At 31.9% G+C, this 21,207-nt stretch overlaps 2 protein-coding genes across 6 annotated transcripts; one reads left to right on the top strand and one right to left on the bottom strand.

Moving 5' to 3' along the window:
• Window positions 1-434: 434 nt before the first annotated feature.
• On the top strand, window positions 435-12,690 carry LOC101492232 (tobamovirus multiplication protein 1-like). Of its 5 annotated transcripts, none has more exons than XR_190004.4 (14): window positions 435-893; window positions 1,458-1,508; window positions 2,309-2,342; window positions 4,554-4,640; window positions 4,726-4,777; window positions 8,203-8,377; window positions 8,511-8,606; window positions 10,034-10,094; window positions 10,854-10,918; window positions 11,169-11,243; window positions 11,335-11,410; window positions 11,601-11,767; window positions 11,865-11,962; window positions 12,315-12,690. XR_190004.4 is itself a non-coding variant. In XM_004504633.4 (13 exons), exons 1-13 carry the CDS (start codon window positions 789-791, stop codon window positions 12,336-12,338), a joined length of 1,068 nt encoding a protein of 355 aa, XP_004504690.1. In that variant the 5' UTR covers window positions 435-788; the 3' UTR covers window positions 12,339-12,690. The 5 variants fall into 5 exon arrangements, 3 of the variants coding, with proteins under 3 accessions (XP_004504690.1, XP_012572479.1, XP_012572480.1); XR_012163723.1 differs by having other exon boundaries at window positions 12,263-12,690; XM_004504633.4 differs by lacking the exon at window positions 11,865-11,962.
• A 738-nt stretch (window positions 12,691-13,428) lies between these two features.
• On the bottom strand, window positions 13,429-16,590 carry LOC101491896 (transcription factor bHLH144). The gene is made up of 4 exons (XM_004504632.4): window positions 16,434-16,590; window positions 15,766-15,910; window positions 15,258-15,410; window positions 13,429-14,812 (listed from the first exon to the last, which is right to left on the bottom strand). The coding sequence occupies exon 4, from the start codon at window positions 14,503-14,505 to the stop codon at window positions 13,786-13,788; it is 720 nt and encodes a 239-aa protein (XP_004504689.1). The 5' UTR covers window positions 14,506-14,812; window positions 15,258-15,410; window positions 15,766-15,910; window positions 16,434-16,590; the 3' UTR covers window positions 13,429-13,785.
• Window positions 16,591-21,207: the final 4,617 nt, after the last annotated feature.

Here is a 21,207-nt window from a genome sequence, read left to right as displayed (position 1 = left end):
TATTTTAACTTTGGTTACAGAGGTTTTTAATATTTTGTGTTGTTTAGGAGCTTTGTCCATTAATTAAAAAAAAAAAAAGATATCAATAGAAAATGATATAATACACGATGGACCGCCTATAATCTCAGTCTATCCTAAAATTGCCTCATTCCAACCGTACAATCTTTCATAATTTTTTTCCTTTTAATACATTGATTGTAAAATTGACTCAAATGATTAAAAGATTTGGGTTGAATTAACCAATCCAACGTGGCTTTGACATATTAAATAGCTAATAGCATTTTATAATAATAAAATGAATAATTAATATTATTTATGCATACATAATTAGAATAAAATGGATTCACAGCAGTGAAATTAATTTGACATTTGACAAAGGTAGTGAGGTTTTTGTAAGGTAAGAAAAACGTGTGCCGCGAGAGAGAGAGAGAAGAAGAGTTGGATTTGTTAATATAATGAATAAAATGAATGATGATTAGAATCATGTGAGGGAAAAGAAGAGGCGTCTTTTCTCCACAGAAAGAAAGAAAGACGACCATAATTCATTTTCTTGGTGGCTGGCAAAATCACAACAGATTTATTTATACCCTTTTTGCCCTTCCATTTCATATGCCGGTGTAGTTGTTCCTCTCTTACATGCACACAGATAGATAAATATATTTTTAAAATAAATAAATAAATAGAGATCTCTCTTCTCTCTTCTCTCTTCTCTCTGAGAAAGAGAGTATACAACACCAACGACGCATTTTTCCCTTTCTTCTTCTTCTTCTATTCAACAACCTCACACCATGACGGGATTCGGTGCCGGACACTGTTTCCCCTATCCTCTCTTCCCTCTCATTCTCGTTCTCTCTCTCCTTCACGCGATCATTGCTTTCATTGCTTCTTTACAGGTTTTCTACCATTTTTCATTCTTTTTTTCCCCCATCAATTTAGGTTTTCTTGCATTTCTTACGTCAGAATGTCACATGGATGGATAACAAACTAGGCATGGAAAATGTGTTTTTATTTTACGGAATCAATTCAGATTCTCAATTTTCTTACTGTTTCTTCCTGATTGACAAATTCAATTGTGTAGTGTCTGTCTATTTGCTGTTTATAGTGACTTTTTAATGCCCTAATGACTTTGACAGACCAGAGAATTGTAACTCTTTTTTAGTAAAAATTTCATTTCTGACAAATATTTTATTGAACACCTTTTCTAAATACAATTTCAGTTAGGAATAATTAGAGCATGCGAAATTGTCAAACTTGGTTAATTAACTTAATCTTAATTTCACTTCCACTTGAGTTCTCTAGTTATTCAGTACAAGAATCGAGTGTTTGGGATTGTATTTCATGATATTGACTTTGAGAAATTGAGATTTGAGCTCCTTGTGCTGTAGTGTGAATTATTGATGTTGTTCTTTTCTTTTACTCATTGTCGGTTTTTTTGTTTTTTTATTTTCGTACCACAGTTACTGAGGATTCACTTGAGAAGCTTACAAGAGGGTTGGACTCGACAAAAAGTAAGTGCATTTTTCAAGCTACTATCTTTCTAATTGCTACTATGACTTGATATTTTCTGAATGGATGAACTTGTTTAGTTTGTTTTGATATTTTCTGAATGGATGAACTTGTTTAGTTTGTAAAGGTAACAACTAATAATTGATACATGACTGGCCACAATTTACTGATCAATACTTTAGTCTCTCACACTAAATATGGTTGTGCTGTACTGTACCAATTATCAAGAATTGAGAGCCTTTCCAACTCAACATGCATTTTAAAATCAGGATATAAATCAATGGTCTTGTTGTGTTTATAGTAAAGCTGGAGAGTATGTTTTTGTTACTATTTAAGTAACTATCTGCTTGTTACTTTCTAGATGGTAATATCTGCCACCCTTACTCCAGATTTCCCAGACCCTTCTTTTCACCATTTGCTACCCATCCTTGCTAAATTTTGCTGATGCAGTGCTGCATGTTTTATTGTTTGTGTATATCTTAAATGTTCAGTTTATGCAACAAACTCTAGCCACAATGTAACGTCCATGTGTCTACAGAAGCTGATTTCAATGCTGCTGGCTTTATAATAAGAAAGGATAGACATGCGATGGAATATAGCAATATAGCTATTTGTATATTGCACATATTAGGAATATGCTACTTCTATTACTTATTCTTTGAACTTTTATAAATATATAAACTTTTCTATGGGTATTTAGTTTTCTTGTTACTTACCACTCTAGGCTTATTACTTGCTATTACACCAGCTTTTGTTAAATATACTCTACCTTCTCATGAAATGTAAATATGATGGGTTGCAGGTGTTTCATCTATTGATTGGTTCTTCGAATTGGGGTTAGTTGTATTTACTATTAATGTTCAAGTCTACTGTAAAGTGATCATCACATGATATATTTTAGGTCCCGATTGTTAATTTTTTATCATTTCCTTTTTTTAATGGTTAGCATTGAGCCTTTTATTATTTCATATTTTGCAACAGCATATGAAGCCATCCTGATATTTTATCTATTACTTTATCTTCATATATAATAATAATTGGATTTAGATAGGTTTTATTCACAACCGTGCCATTTCTTCAGAAAATTGTATAGTTTCATACCTGTCATGACATGCATTCATTAGTAGCATACCATCAACCTTGAAGTTTTGTTTTACTAATTATCTTCTTGGTTTCCCCCCTTCATTCTATTCCATTTTGTTTGGCATTAGTATCTTGTTAGAAATGACAGGAGATCTCATTTCTCTACCAAATATCCACTGCAGTTATATAATGTCTTATACTTGCATAGGTTGTTAGAGGTAGTACCGGATATGCTAGATAGTTGATTCCTGTTTTCCTTTACACCATTAGAAGTATCACCAAAAGTATAGAAATATAATCCAAGTGAAACAGGAGATAATTATCTACGTCCACATAATACTCTCCATTTCCATTTTGGAAATGCCAGACTATTAACAATGTGTTCCTTTGCATTTGGGGGTTGTGGATCACTATGACCCACGCCACCATTTCCTTCCTCCACACATGCTTCAAAGGTTGCTAATATGAACATTAAAACTCACCGCTTATTTTCACTACGTCACTCACACTTCCTATCATCATCTCTACCTAAACCATTACTTTCTTGCTTTCGAACCCATCATCACCTCGTCCATTAATATTTCCACATTAGCCATTCATTTATGTTGTCAAAACCACAACTTAACTAATGCCCAATAATGCTTCTACTACCACCACCATCACCATCTATCGCCAATTATTCTTTGGTGACGCCGTTTCTTCTCATCTTAATTGGCCTTAGTAATTGATTTGAGAGCTCACACAACTTCTTCGTTGTTGCACTCATAGGCTAGAGACAAGGTCATCCAAGGTCCACATGTTGTCATTTGGGTTGGTAGATGTGTACTCAATAATATTTCCTCCTCCACTATCAGGTCTTGGCTCTTTTGCCATTGTTCCTTCTCTATTATCATTTGACCAAATACTGCCTCCACCATCTTTCCATATGGTATCTGGTGTTTATTTTATCAACGTTCTTGAGAAGAACGGATTGGATGAAGCATAGTGAATGCGCACAACAGGAAGAAAGCAAGATGGAAATGTTGACGAACTGAGAAGAGCTAATAAGAAATCACAAGCCACAACATAACCAAACAAGGCCAGATCTTTGTAGAGGGGGGAGAGAGAGAGAGAGAGAGAGAGAGAGAGAGAGAGAGAAATTGTGTCCAAAAAGGGTTGTTTGCACGGGAAACTATGTCACAGTGTTCTGAAACTCCAAAATAATGGTAGATCTAGGACCTATGGGTGGGGCGATCTTGTCGTCAAAAAATTGGCCAGAGATATCACTGGATGTACCTTTGCACGACTAACGACAACTGCGGTGATGAAAAACCAAGTCAATGCGCAGAGTGCGTGTGGGAGCATGAAAGGTCTTCTGCAGATGAAACTTTGGTGTTGGACAAATTGGGAGATAGAAGTCAAATTATTTAGAAGGCTCGCAGAATAGAGATACAGAAGTGCTGGAAAAGTATGAAAGCTTGCCGGAAAACTTTTCTGGCAGCAGCTTACTGCTGGCAGCGGCTGTGATGAACCCTATGTGTCACATAATCATAACTCACTCTGATAACCGTGTTGAATTTGTGATTTCTATGTTTCTAAATCATACCGCACTCTGTATTTATAACAACATGTAGGATAAATGCTTCTCCCTTGGGCCTCAGTTATAATCAAAATAACCCATGTATTTGTTGGTCTCAAATATAAGAATCTGTCAACTAATCTATTCACATTTAATGCCATTGTTCCAAAAATATATGTACATTAGTTACTTAATGTTCGGAGGAGATAACCATTATAATTAGGTGTATGTTAGTAAATGTATTCCCTTTTTTTTTTTTTTACATGAAATTAAGAAAATTAAATGGACTTAACTATTAGCCTTAAGAAGTGTGAAAGTAGGTATTTTTGCTTCTAATAGGTAAACTATCATTTTAGTCCCTGAATGTGTAGGGCATTGATACAAACTTCTTAACTTCAAATTTCAGGTTACTTCACTTATTTGGCATTGATACTTCTTGCTGCTTGCAAGGGATGGACATATTGGTCACACTCTTTTGGTTTTATCTTTATGGGTAAGCCTTTGTTCTGTATTAACTAGACACCAGTGATAAGCTTTTATTGTTTAAATTATTTAAACTGTTGAAAATTGTTTTGCAGCATTCCCCAAAGTACTTTGTTTTGCAGCATTTCTTCTCCTTCTATCTTTCTGGTATGTAACTTCACTTATTGTTAATGTTCAATGAGAGACATTTGGTGAAACCGTGTGTCTGAACTACACAACGGAGTCGGTTTTATATAGGCTCAAGGCAATAAAATACACAAATAAATATAGGAGATATTATCTCTATTTACATGATATGATATGCAATAAATATAAAGATCATAAGTATATTATCAACACTCCCCCTCAAGTTGGAGCATGTAAATCATATGCACCAAGTTTGTTAGATATATAATTGATTCGTTGACCTCGAGGACTTAGTGAAGACATCTACCAATTGATCATTGGAATTAACAAAGCTACTGGTGATGTCATTGATTCAATCTTCTCCCTTACAAAGGGACAATCTATCTTAATATGTTTGTCCTCCCATGAAAAATTGGATTAGAATCCATATGCAATGTTGCTTGATTATCACAGAATAATGTCATTTGTGTTGTCTCTTCAAACTGAATCTCTGAGTAATTGTTTCAACCAAATGAGCTCACAAGTCACTAATGCCATAACACTATATTCAGCTTCAGTGCTAGATCTTGCAACTACACTTTGTTTCTTACTCTTCTAGGATATTAAGTTTCCTCCAACAAGAACACAATACCAAGAAGTGGATCACCTTTCAAATTGTGTTGCCTCTTCAAACTGAAATGTCTGGAGGGGTGACTGTGAGATGATTTAATTTACCCTAAACCCTAAATCTGAAAATGGCCCCTCTGATTAGGTATAGGTTTGACATTTGGATTCATAGGAGTATCAACCGACTTGACATTCAATAAACCTGTCTCTTCAAGAAGATTCATGGCATATTTCCTTTGTGAAATTACTAAGCCATCCTTAGATTGGGCTATCTCAATACCCAAGAAGTAGCGAAGTGTGCCAAGATCTTCAGTTTGAAACTGATGAGATAGATGTTGTTTCAACTGGAGTATGTTATGTTGATCATCTACATAGACAATTAAGTAAATGCATTCTTGGCAGAGTGGCGATAAAACAGAGAATGATCGGCTTCGCTTCGAATCATACCTAATTGTTGCACTATTGTGTTAAATCTGGCAAACCAAGCTCAAGGAGTGTACCCTTTTGCCACCAAATGAGCTTTAAAGCGATCAATTTTACCATCAAGACTAACTTTCACCGTATAAAGTCAACGACATACTACTAAAGACTTTCTAGATGGTAAAGGAATCAATTCCAAGGTACCACTACTCAGAAGGGCATACATCTCGTCAATCATTGCTTGTCTGCACTCTGAGTGGGATAAAGCTTCAGCTGGAGTTTAGGAATAGAAACAAAAGACAAGGAAGTGTAATGCAAAGGAGAAAGACGATGGTAACTCAAACCAATGTACTGAGGGATGAGTTACAATTAGGGTGTATGCCTTTACGAATAACAATAAGAATATCAAGGAGGTGGTGGAGGAGGAACGTCTGGAATGACCTCGGTTTCAAGAACGGGTGTAGGACATGTACAACCGATGGTGGTTGACAACCGCAACATGTCTGAAGAGTCTCAGGCGAGACAACAGGAGAGGTAACTGTAAGTGTCTCATGTGGGACATACGTAATAGGCTCTAGTATTAAAAAAACAGGTGAAACAAACTTTGGTGGGTCTACAGGAATGGTTGCAGACAGAGGGCCAAAAAACGACCCATAGTATGTAACAAACTCAAAAATTGTGACATCAGTCGATATGAGATGTCGTCGAAAAGTAGGAGAATAACAACAATAATCTTTTTGGGACCGATAATAACCAAGAAAGGCACATTTTTGTGATCGAGTTGAAAGTTTGTCAAGACTAAGAGTGAGATTGTGGTAGGAACATGTAGACCCGAAGACACGAGGAGGAAGTGAGTGAAGAGGATCGAGTGAGGGACTTTGTTATCAAGGAAATACGATATCATGTTGTTAATACAACATCGCCCCAAAAACGAAATGGCTCATTTCCATGAAGAAGGAGAGTGCTAGTGATTTCATTAAGATGTCGATTTGTGTTCGACTACCCCATTTTGTTGAGGTGTATGAGCACAAGATGTTTGATGAAGAATGCTGTTAGAGACCTTAAAATTTTAAAACTAATTAGGAAAATATTCACGGGCATTATCTTTGCGCAAAGTGCAAATTGATACATCAAATTGAGTTTTAATTTCTGTATGAAATTGTTCAAAAATAAACAATAATTCGGACCTATTTTTAATTAAAAATAATCACGTGCAATAGGAAAAATCATCAATAAATGTAACAGAGTATCTAGACTTGAAAGTAGAAATAGTACGAAAAGAACCTCAAACATCTGAGTGAACTAAAGTAAACGGATAGGAAATCACTACGAGTAGTGTTTCCCTAACTGACGCAACTCACAATGTAAGCTAGATAATTTGGAAAGATTAGGTACTAACTATTGAAGTTTGGGAAGACTCGAATGACGTAATTGAGCATGTATAGTAAGAGGAGAAATATGTGATAGGCACGTCGTGGATGGGTTTGAGAGATAATAGAGGTCAATAGACTCTTGCAAAGTAACATTGCAATTAGTAAAGGTGACAACACAGTCATGAGAACGAGTCAATCGACTGATAGGAATTAAAAAAAATGGGCATCCAGGCACATAAAAGATAGATGTAACTCGAAGGGAGGATTTGGACAGTGTCAATCCCTTGGGATTGTGCTTCAAAACCATTGGTTGAGACTATCCTAGGTAAATAACAAGAAATGGTGAGAGGAGAAAATAGCCTTATACCAGTAATTTGGTCAGATGTACCAGAATCGAGAACCCATGGGCTAAGGGACAGTGTCAATCCCTTGGGATTATGGTTTAAAACCATTGGCTGAGACTATCCTAAGTAAATAACCAGAAGTGGTCAAAGAGGAGAAAAGAGCCGTATACTAGTAATGTGGTCAGATGCACCAAAGTCAAGAACCAATGGGCTAAAGGGAAGGTGAGATGCAAACAAATGAATTACCACTTTGTGCAGCCGAAAAAGTGGAACTGGAGTTATGACAATATTTTATCTACCGAAGTAAATCTTCATAAGCAACCTAAAACCAGCAGCGAAACAGTAGTGAAAGAGGCAAAATTAAAACATTAATATTAAGTAGCCATCATAATATGTGGTGTTGCAAAATAAAAACATTAATATTAAATTTTCAATTTTTTACTATTTCCTTTTCTCTTTACATAATCTTGTTAGAATAATGATATTTGGCTAAAAATATCACGAGCCGAGGCGGTATGACTGTTGGAAGCTTGGTCCCCACTTTTGCATGTGTATTTGATCATCTAACTCTCTAAGTCATCTGCTAGCATTAACATGATAATGCAGTGAATTATTGGATGAGAATTGCACAGTACTTGTAAAGATATATATCTAATATAATTTTAGGCTAATGGTATTGCTAAATATGAACTACTTTATGCAGGGTTGACCTTTGCCATCAGTCAAACGATGACGATGACTATGAAGGAAGTTTTTCTGAGGAACCTTTGTTGGGAAAAACTTCAAATGAATCAATTTTAAGAAACAGGGACAGACATAGAAAGTGTTTTCCTATTCGTTTTTCCCGTATCGGAAATCGTCAAAAGATTGTGCTTTTGGTATGAGAAAAACAAGTGCTTATTCATATGTAGCTCTGTTTTTTGTCTTATCATTTTCTTCTTAACTGACATTCATATATAAACTTCACTATGTACTTCCTTCATATATAATAACTTGGATATCATTCGCCAGGTTATGTTACTAATTTTCATCACCATGATGGCATTTTCTGTAATAATATGGATTGGGCTTGGAAAGAATCCAATTGACTCTGAAGTGGCAGCTCGGGTATGGGCACTGCAACTTATTTTGTTTTATATAATCTATAATCCATTAAAAAACTAGATCTAAGTGACTTGCTGATGGTCTAGTTTATGCCAGAATACAATGGCGATGATTGACTCGTGTAGTCGGTCTCATCTAATGGAAATTTTTTCTGGTGGTGGTTGTTATTTATAATCTCTGATGCCATGCAGCACTCCAACTTTCTTAGTAGCAAATACTGGCATAAAAGTTGGGAATGACTTTTTCTCTAAACGACTGTCTCTTTCTTTTCTTCTTCAAATAGGAAGTAAAAGATTACTTGTCTATTATTTTTAATTAGAAAACCTAAGTTTACATTTACTATATAAAGTAGCTTGTATTTGATTTTGATGTCATACGAAATTCTAAACATACCAAGGACCCTTTTCGCCGAATTCAATATTTTTTTCTTGTCAAGAGAAAGAGGCATAGATATAGGAACTGCTGCTATCTAACTGGAAGAATGTATTTTATTGATAAAAAAAAAGGTAAACTACATCAAAAAAGGCGTGGAATAGAGCTCTTATTGCTAAGGACTAGGAGGAAACTTCCTAGCCCGAGGTCTTGATAGACTCTGATAACATCTTAGAATTTGAGTTTCAGGCAATAACTTAATCCCTCAAAATAGTGTTTAAGGTGAGAACTGTCCAAAACTTATAAGTATTGGTGTGGGTGAAATAACAAGAATCTCAAACCCCTCCCTCATGCAGAGGATTGGATATCTAGAGCGTGAATAAATGAGAACTTAGTCCACTAACAAAAATAGGACAGTCTCTGGTACTTTCTTAGAATTCGGCCTAGGGTCTAACTCAATACTACAAAATCAACTTGTAAGGTGAGAATTGTCCAAGCCGTATAACCATTACTTAGGTCATATCCGTTGTCAATGTGGGACTCGTCGACATGTTTGTATTTGGGTAACCCATCACAAAGCCCAGCCAAACTTGTGTTTGTTGTCTATTGATTTGATTGGTTCAAAATATTTCTGTGAACATTTTTTATAAGGAAGAAGTTCATTACAACAACTAGAGAGATTATTAAGAATAGGAGATCCTCCTTAAAAAGAAATAAGAAAAATAGACAATAAACAACAGATATCGAAGAATCAATCATGCATATCTATCCAATCTCCCAAATATCTGTCAGACACCTTTGTACAATGGTTATGTACCCTGTGTAACTGATACTAGTTTATTTCAAAAGTAAAGCTTGCTTTAAATAGAAATATTTGGAGGGGGTTCTTCTAATTTTCTGATTGAAAAAGAGAGGGAAGAACTGTGGTATATGTTGTTTGGACGAGGATGAATTTGTACTGTAAACCTAGATGCCGTAGTTTTGATGAACCATGGGTGTTTTCTTAGTCTTTCAACAATATTTTCGTGCACGTTTTGGTGACCAAAGTTCGCATGCAGGTGTACTTGGATGTTTCTGCTATTGGAATGCTTTTCTTAGGAGGAGCATTAGCATGTTATGGTGAGCAACTGCTATTTTAGTTGTTTTTTCATTCTAATTTAAGTGGGTTTGGAGTTGATTTTCTTCTCTTGCTTGAGGGGATGTTCTAGTTTGTGTTTTTGTAAATGCATCGGCATCAATCAATTCATGAACCTATATAATCAGCTGATTAGCTAGAAGGAGGTTACTGTTAAATCAAATAAATTTTAGATTCTACATAATACATTTTTCTAACATATGTGATACGAGTATTATGCAATTTCAAACTCTGTTGTTATAATTTGATTATCGTTACTGGTTGTTTATCAAAACAAAAATATATAAGTCTAAAGTTATAGGGAAAAAAAACTTGCTTTTATGGTGAGATACACTGAACTATTTCTCTGTTCATAACAAAAGAAATATTTATTCTTCTCTATAATAATAACCATTTTAGGGTTATGTTGGGTAAGCCACAAAATTATACCGAGTTCAAAGACAGTAGATACTTCACACCAATGACATTCAAAAAAGTCAAAATCATAGAAAGAGCTTGTGCTTATGGTTTTCATCTTTTTTTCTACTCTAATATTATAGAAGGAAATTTCCATTTGCAAATAAAAATGAATATCGATTACATGACAAGCTTTGGGTGAATTAATTAATAATTTAAAAACATACAAGTCAATAATGTTTATGTATAAGTGTTAATGACTAGTGAGTACTACTCCTGAGTATGAGATGCCTTTTTTGTAGACATAATAGTTTTTCATTGTAATTTGTGGTATGGTTCCTTTGCAGGAATCCTATTATGCTTGAAGATGAGCAAAGTGAGAGCTGAGAAACCTTCATCTGAAATGGGGAAGGTACTAGATTGCTGTTTCCTTTGGAGCATTAGATAACACACGGCCTTTGTGACTGAACTTATTTAATTTCAAGGGCTTGTGGTCCTCTGGGTGCCCACTCATGGCTGCCTGCACTTTATCTACCTTTGTATCTAATGCATAATTTAGATGCTTATTTTAAACCAATGCACGTGTATAGAGACAGAGACGCAGGCTTGTGCTGATGTGCATAATTATTTTATAAATTATTGAAAGTGTTTCATTTTATCAGGTTGCAGGTTTAACTGTGGTCTCTGTACTATGCTTCACATCAAGTTCCTGTGTAGAACTTTTAACCGACGTTCCTGTATGTATGAGTTAACTTGCAAGAGTTTTTTTTATCCTTGCTGAAAGGGTTAATTTCCCGAACTAGCAGTCACATTATTTTATTATTGCAGATGATGTATCACTGGCATCCGCAGCGTATGAGTGATGTTTATGTCTCCCTTCTACTGATTTTGTATTATTTTGTGGGTATGTGATGTTAATATAGTTATCGCCTCATAGTTCAGTTGCAGGAATCTTTTTATTTTTTCCCTTTTGAGTGTAATGACAGTCTCTGAAAAAGTTGTACCTGCCGTGTGGCCTAATAATACTTTTTATTACTGATTGCTTTTAGAAATGGATTCCCTTCCTTTAATTCTGAAGCTTACACTTTTTCCAGGTTCATCAATACCCTCAGCAGTGGTACTGTGGGTAATGAGGGAATTACCTCCTGCAGAAGCTGTCGGTGTACTAGAAGAATCAAGTACATTAGCTTTTGTTGCTAACAGTTCAGTTGCAGTTCATCATCCTCAGCGCTGGACTACAGTAACAAGCATGCAGAATCAGGTCGCTATATAACCCATCTCTTCCTTTGCTCAAATTATCTTTGTGGTATTCAGTTGTTGATTCTGAAATCTTTTTTCCTTATCTTGTCCTCCATCAGTAGAAAAAATGTTTTTTACATGGATAGCTCTTGACGGTTGAGGCTTTAAGATTCAAAATCACATTGTTTCTGACAAGTGTCATCACACAAGTCACAAGGTGAAGTTGAATGTTGATCGAGCATATACAGAAATAGTACATCCATGCAGAATATTATCATGTCAACAAATTGCTAAAAATAACTTTTAGTGAACTGGCTAGCATGGTTCGTTTATTTTTGTGTATGAGTTTCCTTCATCTGATAGTAGTTATGCTTTTGTCTTACCTTAATGGTTATTATTGTTGCCATTCTTTTATCTTTGTAACACATCTTGTAGCCTTTCATATACTCTTGGAGCTAGTTCATGCATGTCCTTTCTTTTCTACTTTGTTTTTGTCATGTTTGTGACTTTGCTGCAGATTGACCTACATTAAGAATTGTGCAGTGACATCAGTGCTGTCATTTTTGCAGACATCAAGAGCTAGTCCTATATAATGTGTTGACCTTTGCTGTATATGTTCTTGTCCCGTTGGAGTTTGCACAAAGCTTATTGAAGTTTCTTTAGAATATGTGGAACCTTGGAGCAAGAATGAGAGAAAATGATGATGGTGGATGCAAGCACTTAAAAGGCCTTATGGATTCCAATCCCAATGTACTTTGGTTTTAAATCTAAATGTATATAGCAGCGATTTGACATATGAAAATTTATTTTCCTGCTATACAAGTTTTGGGATGCAATGGTGGTTGGGAATCAATAACACTTGCCTGATGTGAATATAAATGTTGCTAAGCGACCATGATTTTAACCTGCTTGCAAGCTGAATCAATATCACAGTTTTGACGAGGATCTTTTTCTAGTTTTAACCTTTATGGTAGTATGTGTTGATTGATATTAACTATATTTAAAAAAAATGAAATTAAAAACTGATAAAACTTCAATCAAATCTTTTATTTCACAACATTTTGCATAATTGATCTATTCAATAAAAAATTAATATTCAACATTTGGATTCGATAAATTACATTCAGCCAACAGAATAAAATTGGGAAGACATGCTTATTGGGAAGCCATAGTTATGGTATAAATAGTTATCGAAATCAAATCTAAAGTGAAGCTTTAACTGAGCATGCATCGTTATGTTTTCATGCACCTGGACATAGGATAGAAGAAAGAGGGATAAAAAAAAGTATTCAAATATTTAGCATTCATTCTAGGGCGCCGAAAGGTTATGCAACGAGATGGAACTTGAAACACCGTGGGGCCTAAACTAGCATAAAGCTAGAATGCCACTGAAGAAAAAAAGGTTAAGTGGTGCGCCACTAACTGCACTATTGGGAGCCAGTGGTACGAAAATGCACATTCAATGCATACACGACAATGATCTTTGATAATTGAAACAACTTTTGTACATTTCAATGAAGGATGACCAGAACAACTATAGAGAAAATTAACACAACGGAGATTTGAGCGAGCCTTGCTTAAATAAAGCATGCTCAAAAAATCTGTTTTCTAAGCATAGCATACACCACAGCAGCAGCATGCAAATACAAATCCAGGGTGCAAGAAGAATTAACAAAACATGTATGAAGCATAAGTGAGAAATTATCAGTCTAGTGAATTTATAGTACATTACATTCATGGTATAACATGCATAATAATGAACGTTATTGTTAGGAAAGAACCTTCAGTCAATCCCCACTATTCATAAGAAAAGAAATAAACCAGCAAAAGTGTCAAACATATTTCCAAGTGCAATTAATATTAGAGAATTTTCTTACATGACCAGAATAAGTAAAAGGGCACTGTTAATTTATTACTTTGCAAGGAGCATCTTCCCACGAAAGGTAATGACTTAATGAGGAAGGTGAGCGAGGCTGGAAAGTAGTCGATAACAAAGAGTTTGACAGCAGCAGCAACATATGCACTGTCAAACTAACAGTTTCATGGTCCGACTCCGAATTGCTCCACTTCAACCTTGAGAGTCTTGAGGTACTTTACAGCTTCGTCCAAAACGGTAACAGTATCCATCTGGTTTCCTCCACCAGGCACAATATTTCTCAACATCTTCACCATCCTCTTCATCTCCAGGTGTTGTTTCTTTTCACTGTTGCAGTAACTCCTGGACCCAGAAGAGTTTTGCGCAGAAGATGATAACAACCTCTTCTTCCTCGATTTCGTGCGATAACTGGAGCAAGTATCAGATGTACTTTCGTCTTTTTCACGGGTCCTTGCTGTGCTGACTTCTTCCTCATCATAGTTCGCTAGTTCATCCGTTTCTAGGCTCAACAACGCATCAATGTCCTTAGAATCCTCTTCAAAGGAAGATGACAATTCCCTTTCCATTTGATTAATTTTATCCTTTTCAAAATCTTGAGTAAACGCAGCATGGGTGTTGAAGCCGGGACTGTTAAACTTGTAGGTCGTCGCAGGATTAAAAAAAATCCTGCTTTGTTGATCGGTTTGATCAAAGACAATGAATTTCTTGGGGCAAACCTCAGAAGGCTGCAATTTAAACCTTTCAAATGGTGTCATATGTCTCACACCAGAAGGGAAAACTGCATCAAAGGTAGAAGCATGTGGAGCATTCATATAAGTACCAACGGCTTCATCTGCCAAAGGATGTACCGTCTTTCCCGGGATAAAATACTCGTGAGTCTGCATTATAATAATTATTCACTCTGACTAAGCTACGTGTGCAAGTAGTGTGGATTTGGCCAATGTAACTGGAAATTATTTTGTACTAAAGCTGGATGAAAGTTCCTACAGTGATGTAACAACTAAACAGCAGGTACTAAGGTAATTCCAATTCCATCTATAAAAAATAATGTCAACTTTTACAAATTAAAACTTCATCTCATCTGGCAGCCTTCTAATGATGTGGTTCAATACAAGGCAATCCCTCCCCAAATCAATGTTCCTTTAAGCTAGACTACGTAACAGGTTTAAGCAACTGACGAAAATATTCAGCCTGCAAAAGAAAATGGTGGTATAAAAAGTAGCAAACAGGGATAAAACCAAAATAATATTTCACAGCTAATAGAGACAATTAGTAAATGCAGTGATGTTCAGTACTGCAATTCTATAAGAGACGGTTTATAACTAGAGAAAACTACCATCCCATTCTGAAAGTCGGTATGTACAAAAAGTTATCAAACAACCTTCAGAGCATGTGGCTTTATAAAGCCATTAGCAATAACAAGATAATGGAGCTCAGCCTTTAATTTTTTTGGAAACTAAAAAATAGTTAAATCCTCTTTTTGACAATATTATGTCATGTGTTACAGATAGTTCAAATTACAATATCTTGCAGGCCATATCAGAGGAGTGATGCAAAATTCCATCTGATGTTCGAATCCAATATCAGTCTCCATGGAAAGTGTCAACACGGAAATAAGGGAAGAAGAAGTATTTACCTGACAAACCAACATCAATTGACTGTATGCAATGACTCCAACACTCATCTTAATGTACCCAACTTTGGCAAAGAACATTCTCAACCCTCCAGCAGTTTTGGTAATGAAAGGGAAAAAAAACACTAATTAGAGGAGTCCCTCTAAAGCTATCACCTGCAGCAGCAAGAAAGGATAAAATTATTGGATCAGAGGAAATAAGAAGCAGTGGATAACATAAAAGAGTAAGCATAAGATTCTATACAATGTTCATAAAGTATGAAACTATATATTGATGTTGTGTATTGTTAGTGTACTGTTATGCCATACAAGGAAGGAGATATTGATGTTCCCAATCAATTCAAAACAACAGCATTAACACCACAATTTCTGCTTTCCACAGCAAGCAGTAGAAAAACAGTTACAAATATATTATAATTAAGTTTACATTAGAACTTAGATTATGACATGAACTAATTTTACAAATTATACTCTATAAATAGTAGCAAATTAGCAGGAAAAAATCTCTTACCTCAGCTAATTAAATTACAGAATCACACGAAAAAACACCACCAAACGAACACAGTTTCTCTTATGATCCACAAACAAGGAAACCCACGGCATCTTGATTTAGCTCAACTCCAGAATATCATAAAAGGCAAACCCAAAAGTCTAACCTGAAATTGTCAAAAATCAGACTTCTATTAAAATGCAAAAGCAAACATAAATGTCAGATAACCAAGACAAGTAAAGAGTACTTCACTCAAATCTAACTCAAATAAAAATCAAATCCAAAATAAATTTAAAACAAAATATGAAAAGAAAAACCAGTTATTATCCCAGTTCAGATTTTACAAAGCATTACATATCCAACAAATAAGAGAAACAAAAAAAAAAAAAAAACGAAGGCTACATAAAAAAACCATAAACCTAATCTCAAGCACAGTCCACTATTCAACTTTCATACCCATCAACTTAAATAAGTTTTTGCAGTCAACTACAGCCTAAAGTTCAAAACTTTACATCAAAACCACATACAGTACCAAATCAGCGAATCAATTTATAAAAAAAAAAATCAAAAATAGAAATCAGCAAAGAGAACACTCAACATATGTAAACTAAAATCACACCCAAAAAACAAAATGATTTTACAAATTTGATAATTTTAAATGGAAAATAAACACAGTGATAGAGCAGGACCTTAGATTTGTGAAGAATAGAAAGGTGTGAAAGGAAATTGAAGATGGATCAGAGAAGGTTTTGGTGGTGATGGAAATGTGTAGATTTTTTTTTTTGAAGAAATGAGATATTGAGATTTGGAGCAAATTCTATTTCAAGATGTGAATGAAAGGCGTGATGGGATGGGTCAAACATGGATGATCTGAGCCGTTGGATTGGATCGACATTGTTCTTGGAAATGCACTTCCGTTTATTGCGGGTGCCATGGTGACCGTTGGATTGGAGCACGCGTGAAGAGGGATAGTGCCCGTGCCCGTGAGGTTGACAATTGGACAATTACAAATAATAGAAAATTGATATTCTTTAAAAATAAAATAACATTATCTTTTACGTCTTCTTTTTATTTAAAATTATTTATTATATTTTATATTAAAATTTATATATAATTACTTTTAATTTTATTTATTTTAAAAGGTCGCAAGACAAAAATGTCATTAATAATTTTTTTCTTTAATAGAATATTAATCACAAATATGTGATCATCTATAATTATTTATTTATTTATTTTTATAATAAATTATTAATTATTAATTTAAAAAATAAAATTATATTAATAAAAATTAAATAATAAATTTAATTAAAAAATAATCACAGTTAATGCAGTTAATTAAATATATCAAAATAAATAACGTATTTATTATTTTAAAAATTATTTCCTATTTTGCATAGAAATTAGCAATTGCATTTTATTTGTTTGCAAGTTTCTCCTCTTTTTCCTGTGTATCTAAGAAATAAAAATTATATTATGTAAATAAAATCAAACAAACTACATTAAATTAAAAAATACATCAAATTTTAATTAACTATAATAGATGAGTTCGACAATAGTCTAAATATAGAACTGGAGAACAGTTAGATAGACAATGATTAATTAAAATTTAATGTATGTTTTCTAATGTAATATATATTTTTAATTTAATATATTTTATTTAATTTTATTAATATAATTTATTTTTTATTTTTTTTATTTATTGTTAGTAAAATAGAATGAATTATTATCTTATCTCTAAAATAAGAGAGAGTTGTTAAAATAATATACCAAGTTATTTATTTTGACACATTTACTCAATTGCATTAAATTTGATATATTTTTTTATTAAATATATCTTATTTGATATTATTAATATAATTTTATTTTTTTAATTATTTATTATTTTTTATTCATAGATGATTGCACCCCGAGATGTTACCTTTTTATTGATAAACAAAATTATCATTCATATTATTGCATCTCTGCCTTGCATCTATTATACAAAAATATAATATTTTGTATATAAATCTTAATATAAAATATAATTAAGAGTTTTGAATAAAAATGATATACTTGGACTAAATCTGATGAAAAATCACTCATTTTAAATTTTAAAATATTTACGGTTAGATTCAATTTGGAGGAAGTTTTTATAAAAAAGTTAAATTCAACTCAATTGTAATGGCGATTTAAATTTAATCAATTTTCAATTAATATAAATTACAATTATAAAACATAAAGGATAGTTGTTTCAACGAACTAATAATGTGCTATTATGCACGTTTGACATTTGATTTGTTATCAAATATTTGTATTATTCACTTTATATTATAAAGTGATTTGTTGGCTTTAAAATGACTTGATCCCTAAAAGAGCTATAAGCTAGTGAAAATGTTATAATTTGGTGGGAGAAATACTATGAGGAAAACATGTTTACTTGCGTACATGCTCAAATTTAACTAGGACATCTGTAAAAAAAACGTCGTTCTTTATATATAATCTAACTAGGATATTCACAAGATATATACCATGATATTTAAAAGACAAATAAAGTATGAGTAGTACTTCAATAACAAATATGAATTTTTTCATATAATTTAACTATAAAATTTAAATTAATAAAATCTCAATATAAAATAACAATAAAAATAAAAATGTCATAAATTATATTCGATTACAACACTCTCAAATATTTTTAAAGTTTTAATCTAATTTTAAAAGTTTAACTTACAATAAAAATAAACACAAAAAATTTAAAAATTCAAACTATTTTATTTAAATTGTAAATGATATGTCAATATAAGTTAAAGATAATATTAATCTTTTAACTATTTAAAAATAGTCATAATATATTCTTAAATTTTATTTCAACTGACAAATGTTGATATTGTTAAATTGGATATTTTATTATCATATTCGAATATGAGAACTCGCTTTCAAAATAAAAATTAAAAATTTCATTTTAATATTTGTCTTATATATAAAAGAAAACTAAGTACAACGTAAAATAATAAAACCCTAAAAAATTTGATACAAATAAACTCAAATACATAAATAATATTATATTAATATATATGAAAACTATCCATTTATTTGACAATAACATAATAGAGAGAAAGAAAAAAAAAAAAGCATCTATAAATGAAATACACGTACTAATACGATAAATGTCGATACGAATATTTCATCATGTTTTAAATATTAATCTTTCAATGAAGGGTTGTACATAGACATAGAAAGATGAAGGAGTGATATCACATTATTGTTATAGGATTTAACTTAACTATCTATTAATTATATTGACAATTTAAATGGAATAACTGAATTAAGCAATCAATGTACTTAAAAAATTAATTATTAAATTGTACTGATATAATAAATAAGATTAAATATGTAATTAGTAAAAAACTAAATACGTAAATTATATCAGATAAAGTAATTTAAGTTATTTAGTAAGTTCATATAAATTCTTAATCAAATAAACATAAATAAAAAATCAATCATTTTCTCTTTCAATTATATTTTTTAAACAAAGGGTACTTTTATCATTTAAAGAAAATAAATTTATCTATTCTCAATTTATATCCAAACTTAAGTTAAAAAATTGAATAAAATGCAATTTTAATCTTTCAGTTTTGTATATCTACAATTTTTGTTCCTCTATTTTTTTTAATTTGATATTCCTTCTTAATTTGAGTTTTAATGTTGATGACGTGGCAATAATTTAAGTGATAGAAAAAATCATTTTGCTGTAGAATTTTAATTTTATTTAAATTAATTAATATAATATTATTAATTTCTACAAAAAAATTATATTTTTGCTAAAAAAATTATTTTCTTTGCATTAAAAATTTATGGAAAAAAAGTCAGTTTTAAAAGAAAATATATTTCACCAAAAAAAAAATTAAAATATTATTTTCCTTGCTTTAAAAAAGTATGACTTATGACGTTATGGTCAGTGAATTATGGCATTGACACAAGCAAAAGTAATTAAAAAAAATCCAATACAGGTTTAAAGTAAATTAAACAAAAATTTGATTTTTTTATTGTAAATTTTTTAAAACAAATAAAATTAATTTTAAAAGTTTAATTAAAATTAATTTTATTTTATATTTTCAGATGTTTTTAAGATATTTATTTTTTATTTTCAAATATTATTTAAATAATATTAAATAATTTAAAATTAAATTTATATTTACATCATCATTTAAATTTTTCTACACACCACCCAGCACATTGTCAATATTGAAGCTCAAATTAAAAAAGGATGTCGATGTCAATATTTTTAAAATAGTAGGATCAAAATTATAAATTTATTAAAATAACTCGATCAAAATTATATTTTAGCAAAAACATTATACTCAACCAAATAAGGGAAAATAAAAAGACACAATTCTCTTCTTTTATTTCTTTTACGTCAAATTATCAATACATCAACTCCATTTTATTTTTCATCGTGTCTCTTTTTCTTTTCTTACTTTTTCTCTCAACCAAAAATACCCAAAAGAGATAAGAAATTAAAAGCACAAAAAATATTAAAATACAAATATATTGGCAATGTGTTTACCTAGAAAAAGGGGGTATTATGTAATAGAAACGTACGACCGAACATCGAGGCCCAATAAGTATAAGAGAATGCACGAAAAATATGAGAGAGAAAACTATGGATAGAAAAGCGAAATGAATGAAAATGGTAAATTTATAGATGACATGACTACTAGTTAAAAGAATGAATAAACCGATAATTTTGGCGGTAATTATATATATATTGATCGATAGTATATAGATATTGAAAAACATCTCAATATTTAAATAATCATATTATTTTTAAAATTTATATATAAATATTTCTTTTGTGAAAATCAATTAGATACCATTTGTTAGCATTTTAATAGAGATGAAAATATAAATTGTCCCGCTTATATTCATTCAAATTCATTTAGATTGGAATTAAAAAAATTCGTTTTAATTTAGTGCGAGTGTGAGTTTTTTTAAAATTAAAATTTAGAGTTGAGTCGAATTTAAGTGTTGATTTCTACCCGAATTCGTTCCATTGATAATGTTATTGTAATTTTTTAATTTTATATACATGTACATATTATATATTATATAATTTTTTTAATATTAAAAATTATAATTTTATTTCTATAAAAGAACATTGTTTAATTTGATTATTGTTTAATAATAATAATTTTATTATAATAATTATAATATATATAATTTTTAAATTATATATATATATATAGATGCAAATGCATATCGAAGTCTCCGTTTCGTTCTCGTGCCTAACTATCATGGTGTGAACGAGTCTAAAGTAAACTTTAAGAAGTTAAGTCATTTTGTTTAAGGATGTCAATTTCACATTACTTCCAAGACTCTTGTTAACTACTTTTGGGACCTATGGACAGATAAATATTTTTTTTAAGAAAGACAAATAAAATCGCATCAAAGCATTTAGAGGATGGGAATAAAAATAGTACCACA

This window comes from Cicer arietinum, chromosome 6 (genome assembly GCF_000331145.2).
Source record: "Cicer arietinum cultivar CDC Frontier isolate Library 1 chromosome 6, Cicar.CDCFrontier_v2.0, whole genome shotgun sequence".
Classification (NCBI taxonomy): domain Eukaryota; kingdom Viridiplantae; phylum Streptophyta; class Magnoliopsida; order Fabales; family Fabaceae; genus Cicer; species Cicer arietinum.
This window is presented reverse-complemented; position numbering and strand designations above follow the sequence as displayed.

Excerpts from the sequence above, each read along its gene's own strand:
- LOC101492232 (XM_004504633.4), top strand. The coding sequence starts at position 789 with ATGACGGGATTCGGTGCCGGACACTGTTTCCCCTATCCTCTCTTCCCT. Across the intron at positions 10,919-11,168 it reads CTTCATCTGAAATGGGGAAG|GTTGCAGGTTTAACTGTGGT; the intron begins GTACTAGATTGC and ends TCATTTTATCAG. Across the intron at positions 11,411-11,600 it reads GATTTTGTATTATTTTGTGG|GTTCATCAATACCCTCAGCA; the intron begins GTATGTGATGTT and ends CACTTTTTCCAG.
- LOC101491896 (XM_004504632.4), bottom strand. The coding sequence starts at position 14,505 with ATGCAGACTCACGAGTATTTTATCCCGGGAAAGACGGTACATCCTTTG.